Genomic DNA, 8,516 nt, shown 5'->3' with positions numbered 1-8,516 from the left:
CTCAAGGACTTTTTCGGAATTTTCAGTGTGTGTTTTGGCCTGTCCGTTAACCGACAGTGTGTCACTTGCTCCAGCTGAGTTCACCTTTGATGATGCAGGCAGCGACGCTCCGGCCACCGATACTTCTTGTTGCTTCTGTAATGCTGCCTACAAATTGAGGAAAAGTTAAGATGCTCATATCAGAAAGGCTAACATTTGCCTAGGAGTGGAGTCTGACACCATACATTTGCTCTACACTAAAGCATTCTAAGAAATTACTAATTAACTTTTGCCAGTTTTATCATATCTGTAAATATAACACCAACTGACAGCTAAATATGATTAAACAATCAATCTCAGGTAAAACTATTAAGGACAAAAATTAAGTATAGTAATATGTCACTGGCCTCCTTGAGTGTTGAGATTAAGGGCATGTGCCACAATGCCCAGCAGTGATATATATTCTTAAAATTGAATAGAAGAAAAAAATTTTAAATAAAATTCAACTACAGACAGGGGATGATGGTCCATACCATTTATTTTAGCACTCATGACACAGTCAGGCAGACCTCTGAGTGTGAGGCTAGCCTGGTTTACAGAGAGCCAGCCCAACCAAGGACACACAGAGATACTCTATGTCTTTCAAACTACAAAACTGGATATGCTAAATCCACTTCAACCGACAAGAGGCTGAAATGGGGGAAAAAACCAACAACAACGCTTGAACCTTCTCCCCATCTTCACCTTCAACTACAGAAATTAAAATTACAGAAATTAGGGGGCTGGAGAGATGGCTCAGCAGTGAAGAGCACTGACTGCTCTTCCAAGGTCCTGAGTTCAAATCCCAGCAACCACATGGTGGCTCACAACCTGCCAGAATGAGATCTGATGCCCTCTTCTAGTGCATTTGAAGACAGCTACAGTTTACTTATGTATAATAATAAATAAATCTTTGGGCCAGAGTGAGCAGGGTCTACTAGAGCAAGCAAGGCCGACCAGATCGAGCATCGAGCAGGGTTGACCAGAGCAAATAGAGGTCCTAAGTAAAGTCAATTCCCAACAACCAGATGAAGGCTCACAACTATCTGTACAGCTACAGTGTATACTTATATGCATAAAATAAATAAATAAATCTTAAAAAAATTATACTTCAAAGAAACAAATGGCCACAGAAGATTCACAAAAACAGAAGCTATAATTGGTAAGTTTGATAGATGTACAAAGTAGCAAACAAAACCCTCATACACGGACTATTCTAATATAGACAGAAATAAATATTCATAAAAAGATAATAATCATAATTTTTTTTTTTTTGAGACAGGGTTTCTCTGTATAGCCCTGGCTGTCCTGGAACTCACTCTGTAGACCAGGCTGGCCTTGAACTCAGGAATCCGCCTGTCTCTGTCTCCCAAGTGCTGGGATTAAAGGCGTGTGCCACCACTGCCTGGCTATAATCATAATTTTTTTAAAAAAAATTAATCTAGGTTTCATAGAGTTAATGTTAGTCTCAACAGGTGCTTATCTACTGAATCATACCCCAGCTCCAACAAAAATGTTTTTAAAAAAGTGTGTGTGTGTGTGCATGCCCTTGAGTATTTACCCAATTATCCATTTATTTACTAAATGATTGATTGATTGATTGATTGATTGATTGAGACAAGGCTTTAGTAGTCCAGGTTGGCCTTACACATGCATCTGCTTCTCAATTGCTGAGATTAAAGGTGTGTGCCACCACATCCAGCCTAAAATTTAATAAAAATGTCAAACAAGTTGTAAAAACACATTGGCCTAGCCAGGTGGCAGTGGTGCATGCCTTTAGTCTAAGTACTCCAGAGGGAGAGGCAGGAGGATCTCTATAAATTCTAGGCCAGCCTGGTCTACATAGTAAGTTCCACAACAGCCAGGACCACACAAAGAAACCTTGTCTTGAAAAACCAAGAAACAAACAAAAAACATTGATCTAAGGATTATGATAATGAAGTTAGAGGTCAAATTCTCACTTAAAATTTTATACTGGTCTGGGTACAGTGCTGCAACCTATAATCCCAGCTCGCAGGAGGCTAAGGCAGCAGTATCTTGAACCTGAAGCTGGAGTGATCTACATAGCAAAGCAGGGAAAGAGAAGTACAAAGAAGGAAATGTGGTAGGTCCACTGGCACAGGCCAGTGACTCCAGGGACTTTGAAGGCTGAGGCAGGAAGACTGCAAGTTCAAGAACAGGCTGAGATAGGAAATGCCAGCCTGGGCAACTTAGTGAGACTCTTATTTCAAAATATAAAAAGAGGACTGGGAATATAGCTCTCAGTGGTAGAATACTTGGCTAGCACCCAGCTTTTTAAACTGGGTTACAAATCCATGTGGAAGCCAGAGAACTGAATATATGTAAGTGGGGGGGGGGTGATCACGAAATCTGGCAATAGTACAGGGTTTTTGAATGCACAAGGACTACAAATCCATTCAAAAGTAAAGTATAATAAATGTGAGGTAGAGCTGAGCTCTACTCAGTTGCATGAAGGCAACTTCCACACAGCCTTGGTTCTGAACACATAACACGCATACTCTGTCCATGACGGTCATGACATACAATACCAATGAAAGCTGCTGATACACCTTAGCTCAAATTCAAAATTGTTTTATGTTATGAACTGCAATGCTTTCATTACACACAAAAAGTTTTCTGTACTTAGAGAAATAAAACAACTTACTCATGGAAAACAAAGACATAATACTTAACTAGTATTTATTTAGATTGTAGGAGCTAGAGAGATAGTTCAGTGGCTAATAGTACTGACTATTCTTTCAGAAGACCCATATTCAGTTTCTAGCATCCAAATGGTGGTTCACAAGCATCTGCCACTCAAGTTCTAGGGTTCTGATGCCCTCTTCTGGCTTATGCAGGCATCAGGCATATACACATGCATTCAATCTTTCCCCCCTCAAAAAAAAAAAAAATTCCTGATGGCTGGTAAGATGACTCACCATACAAGTTAGTTTTAACTGTCAACTTGATATAATCTAGAATCTTCAAGGAAAAGTCTGGTGAAACACTGTACATCTTGGATTGGATTTGGCCTGTGGAAATGTATGTGAGCAACTGTCTTTATAACATCAATTGATGTGATTCAGTCCACTGTAGGCATTACCACTCCCTAGGCAGAGGTCTTGAATTGCGTGAGTGGGGAAACTCAGTTGAAAGCAACATCTGTCTCTGCTCTTGACTGCGGAGGTGACGTGATCATCTATCTCAAGCTCCTGCCACTGTGACCCAAAGAGGGTCTCACTATGCAACCTTGGCTGATCTTGAATTATCTGTATAGACTGGCCTGAAACTCACAAAGAGATCCATCTACCTGTCTCTGCCTCTCCAGTGTTGTGTTTAAACACCCCTCTCTGCTACTACATAAAACACAAGACTTTAAAAAATACTCTAAGGCTTAGATTCTAAATCACTTCCACGGAAAAAATACCAGCTATTCAAAAAAAATGCATGCAACCAAAACAAATCAGTACATTCAAAACATTACATGATGGTGGAAAAAGAGAAAACGTTCTTGGAGTTAATCTTGAAACTCTTCAGTAAAATCAATAAACTCCCTTCTCTGGATGCCACTAACCAGGACATTCATTTATTAGATACAGCAGGCTGCAATTATTTATGCAACTCTTTTTAAAAAATATACACTTAGGGGGAAGTTTTAGAAAGCACAAGAAGATGTGATGTGGCGGTGCTTGTTTGTAATCCCAGTACCTGAGTGGTAGCATTGGCATCTCAGTCTGGATCACACAAGTTTAGGACTACTGGTGGTAGTGGCGCACACCTTTAATCCCAGCACTTGAGAGGCAGGGATCTCTGTGAGTTTGAGGGTAGCCTGGTCTACAGGGTGAGTTCCAGGACAATCAGTACTGTCACACAGAGAAACCCTGTTTCGAAAGAAAAAAAAAAAAGCCAAACCAAATAAAAATAAACAAAAGGGCTGGGGAGATGGCTCAGTGGTTAAGAGCACCAACTGCTGTTCCAGAGGTCCTAAGTTCAACTGCCAGCAACCACATGGTGGCTCACAACCATCTATAATGGAATCTGCTGCCTTCTTCCGGGGTGTCTGAAGAGAGCAATGATGGTATACTCATATGCATAAAATAAATAAATAAATCTTTAAAAAATAAAACAAACTCTGCCCACCCTACCCCCAAAAAACCCAAAAGGAGAAAAGTACAAGAACAACACAATAGACATGCTAGGCAGCTATACCACCAAAAGGACCAGCACAGCAGTTTTGTTCAGTATTTACACAAAAGTTAATACTTCAGAGTAGTAAATTCTATTTCTTCTTTCCTCTTATGTAGAATTCATTAGTAACTGTAAAAAAAGAACCTGAGTGGTAATGAATTGTGAGGCTCAATTCTCAGGTAGCCTACTGGACCTATCGAGTCCCAGAAGCAACCAATTAGAATTTGATCATACTAATTCCAACTGCGACTTCTGTCCCATTTTCGAATTTATTCTACCAGAACTTTATTCTCATAAAGTGACAGTAACCCATGAAGAGGACAGTGTGTAACAGCAATCTTATAATTATCTCAATGCCTATCAACTAAGCAGGAAAAGGGGAAGGGAGTGATAAAGTAGAACAAGGCTACACAAGAGGAGAAGCATCTCTCAAAAAGGATGCTTATTAAACTGGACTAGTGCCTCTTGATCCTTTCCTGGGCTTACAGAACCTAAAGAGCCTTTTAACATCTCACTGCTTTCTAACACTAGGGGAAGACAGGTCATTTTATTTTAAAAATTTCTACTTTCCTAAAAATATTTATTACTGTATAATGACTGCGTATATGTTGACTTTGTCAAAAAGTGTCACAGTCCAATATAGTGAGCATTTATAAATCAATTAATTTACCTATTTCCATCCATCTCCTCCCCTCCCCCTTTTACTTGGACACGGGGTCCATCTAAGCTGCCCCAACTAGTCCGAACTCCCAGCAACCTGGGTAGTTGGGATTACAGGTTTACACCACCTGGCCAGCTACTGTCCTTCTCTTTTCCTTGAATCATCCTGTGAGGTTAGAAACCTTGATCTTGTGTCTTATTCTCACAGAACAGAGGAAAATCAGGAAATCGGAGCAGCAGTAACATATCAGAGAGCCGAATGATAATGGCAGAACCAGGATAGAACCCACACATCAGACTCTTTCCACATCTCTCATTTAAATTACTTTCTCCTGTATTTTTGGTTAAGCCTAGCCTTAACACCTGAGCCATCTCTCCAGATCAAACTACCTAAATGTTGAAGCAAATATTTAGGAACAGGAAGCTGGAGAAGAGGTATATGCTGTCATGAGTTAAAATGGATCTGGATTGCCCCAGCTTTGAGGAACCAGCCTATGGCCTTACTGGACAGAACTCCATCCCTTTAAAGCTGTCTGACAGTGCATGTTTTGCCTGAAAAATGTTCTTCCGCTATGGCTAGCTACTGGGGCACACTATTCACAGTCCACACCAGACTCATGGTTATGACCCTGACCTACACAACTCCCACACGCCCGTGTAACAAAGTAACCTGCTGAGGTCCAAGACCCTGCACTTGCAGTTGTGTAACTGCAACAGAATGCTGAGCAGACTGCCTAAAAGATCAACCAAAGAGTCACTTTATACTTTAGGCCAGCTAATGCAAAATTCATTCACAACTGGTAGGAAAGAACCTGGGTTCCATGGAAACACAATGCCTTCTCTAGAGCTGCTGTCATACCTGTTGCTGTGCAAGCTGGACTTGATATAACTGCTGCATGTACTGCTGATAGTGCTGCTCCTGCAGCTGGCGGATGAGAATCTGCTGTTGTTCGTAGTTCCCTGGATACTGCTGGGCTGCATACTGCTGGAATTGCACGGCAGTCTGCGAGTTTAAAGCTGCCATTATCTGCTGCCTAAAAACATTAATAAATACATGCCAGTCTGACAACAGGAGACTGTTCATAACAAAATGAAATGTCCTTGTTTATTTTTATAGCTTATAACTTAAAAATGTCTAGGCCAAAAATACATACCAAAAAACATATATTCTAGGCCCAGAATACTTAAGAAAAAAAACTGACCTCTAATTTTTGACTTAGATTTTTTTCAAGAAAAGTTGGAATGGAGAATACTAAGCACATAGCCACCATCAACATCATAATCATTAACACTTACTGTGCTCTTCTGATGTGTCATGCACTGTTTAAAACATTTACATGTACCAATGCACTTCGCTTTGATGACACTATAAGGTCATTTAGTAACTGCCCAGAATTCTACTGCAGCTAGATTCAAGAGCCAGAGCTCAAATACAGATAGTCTGGCCGCGGCTACACTAACTCACCACGATGTTGGGAGACAGACTGCCATTGGGCGTGGATGGGTTTGACTTTGGCTATGGTTTCTCTGCCTAAACACCCCAGAACAGCACAAGGCAGAGAGCTAATCGGTGCTACAGGCTCTGCTAAGGATGAATAAAACCAGTGAAGATATAAAATCACTGAAGATAAGAAAAGCAGGGCATGCTGCTTGTTTTACTGATCTCTCTCTCTCTCTCCCTCCCTGCACAGGGTCATATTATATAGACAGGCTAACCCTGACTTGGCCTCTGAAGTGTTCAGTGATATTAATTCTATCAAATGAGTTCAATTACTTTTATTTTCTTTCAAGGAAAATTATGTTTCAAAACTGCTATGTGACTACTTACTAAAGACTTCAAATTTATTTATTAAGTAATAAGCAGATAAATTAAGTAAAAACAGACTCCAGACTAAAGCACGACACTGGGCCCAGCTAATGTATTCAACTCCAAATTCAAAAGAGAATGGCATTTAAAACCTCCCTTCGAAGTCTAGTGAGGCTATGGTTTACTCTGAGGCTAGCTACCACTGAGGGTTTTCTGAGAAACTAGCTGTAAGCAAAGAGAAAACTCCATATACCTTAAGTCCTCTGGCTTAACTTTCCTGCTATGCCATCCCTGGAACCCAAGGCCTTCTTCCCCACGCTTTCCTCCTGGTATCACTAGTTGCTCTTTGAAAGGCCAGGCCTCCTGAGAAAGTATCTTTCAATCTTTTCTAAAGAAGGAGGTTTCAGCTCCCATGTCCTGCACTAGGTCTGAGAATCGCTATCTGACATACATTGGGCAGGATAGGATTAGCTATCCTATCCTATCCAGGATCCAGGACCTCAGAGTTTTTAAACAGGTCTGGACTCTAGCTGGTCTTAGATACTCAGAAAATAGATCACAAAATTCCCAATTGAGACAGTCTGTGTAAGACAAAAAGCAGAAAGAACCTGTAGATAGCAGCAAGAACAAAGGGAAAGACTAAGAAGGTAAGAGATCCTGAGAACCTAGACACTGGACTCAAGACAGAGCAGCCTCAACTGCTGCTTCTAGCCTCTAGATTATACAAGTTAACTTCAACTTTCAAAACATTATCCTCTGATAGCAAACAACAAAAGCACCAAAGGAGCCAACAGACATCTTCCTCCAGGCACAGTCACAGAACATTCTAAGACACACAGGTAAAATCCCAGGAAACAGGATGGTAGCCTGGTTCTCATTTTTAAGTAAGATCTAAGCAGCAAACTCACTTTTGCTGTTCCAGCCGAAGCCTCTCTTCTTCTATCCGCCGCCTCTCTTCTTCCTCCCGTCTGAGCCTGTCTTCCTCCTCTCGTTTCCGTTTCTCTTCTTCCTTTTGTAGCCGCTCTCGCTCTTCCTCTTCACGCTGCCTTCGCTCCTCCTCCGCCTTTCTACACGGTAGAGAGCAAAGAGAATGAACTCTGCACACAAAATCTATTTTTAAATCATTTATATTTCACTTTACAGTGAAAATAAGACAAAGATCTTTGCAGAGAATAGCAAGCAATCTCTCAAAATATGAAACACAAACTTTTATATGGTAAAACAAAATATGGAGTCAATCTTTCAACATACATGACTACATCCAGAATAATTACTAGGGTTGGTGAGCTGGCTCAGTGGGTAAGAGCACCGACTGCTCTTCTGAAGGTCATGAGTTCAAATCCCAGCAACCACATGGTGGCTCACAACCACCCATAATGAAATCTGATACCTTCTTCTGTGTACTCATTTATAATAATAAATAAATAAATCTTAAAAAAAAAAAAGAATAATTACTAGCCGGGCAGTGGTAGTGCACACCTTTAATCCCAGCACTTGGGAGGCAGAGGCAGGTGGATTTCTGAATTCAAGGCCAGCCTGGTCTACAGAGTGAGTTCCAGGACAGCCAGAAACCCTGTCTTGAAAAATAACAACAACAAAAAAGAATAATTACTAAGTGGGTGCTTTCACAGTTTTTAATAACAAAACAAAAGTAAGCAAGAATCAACAAAAGGGCAGCTTTCTAGGACATTACATCTGATTCAACAGGGTACTATAGTATCTAAATCAACTTTCTGTTATTCCATTCTCATTAAGTTCCAAGTCTTAGCCTGGCATGGTGGTTCTCAGAACTAGGAAGGCAGAGGTAGGTTGATAATACCTTCCCCCTCTTGTGGGGGGGGGG

General features: G+C 40.8%; 1 protein-coding gene across 1 annotated transcript in view; it reads right to left on the bottom strand.

Annotated features, from left to right (window-relative positions):
- Acbd3 (acyl-CoA binding domain containing 3) overlaps positions 1 to 8,516 on the bottom strand; it is a 26,174-nt gene that overhangs the window by 7,711 nt on the left and 9,947 nt on the right. Inside the window, exons 4-6 of the mRNA XM_031379369.1 lie at positions 7,582 to 7,742; positions 5,726 to 5,900; positions 4 to 147 (exon numbers count right to left, since the gene is read on the bottom strand). Coding sequence (XP_031235229.1) covers positions 4 to 147; positions 5,726 to 5,900; positions 7,582 to 7,742 — 480 coding nt within the window. The remainder of the gene's footprint in view (positions 1 to 3; positions 148 to 5,725; positions 5,901 to 7,581; positions 7,743 to 8,516) is intronic.

The sequence above is a fragment of the Mastomys coucha genome, unplaced genomic scaffold, assembly GCF_008632895.1.
Source record: "Mastomys coucha isolate ucsf_1 unplaced genomic scaffold, UCSF_Mcou_1 pScaffold1, whole genome shotgun sequence".
NCBI lineage: Eukaryota > Metazoa > Chordata > Mammalia > Rodentia > Muridae > Mastomys > Mastomys coucha.
This window is presented reverse-complemented; position numbering and strand designations above follow the sequence as displayed.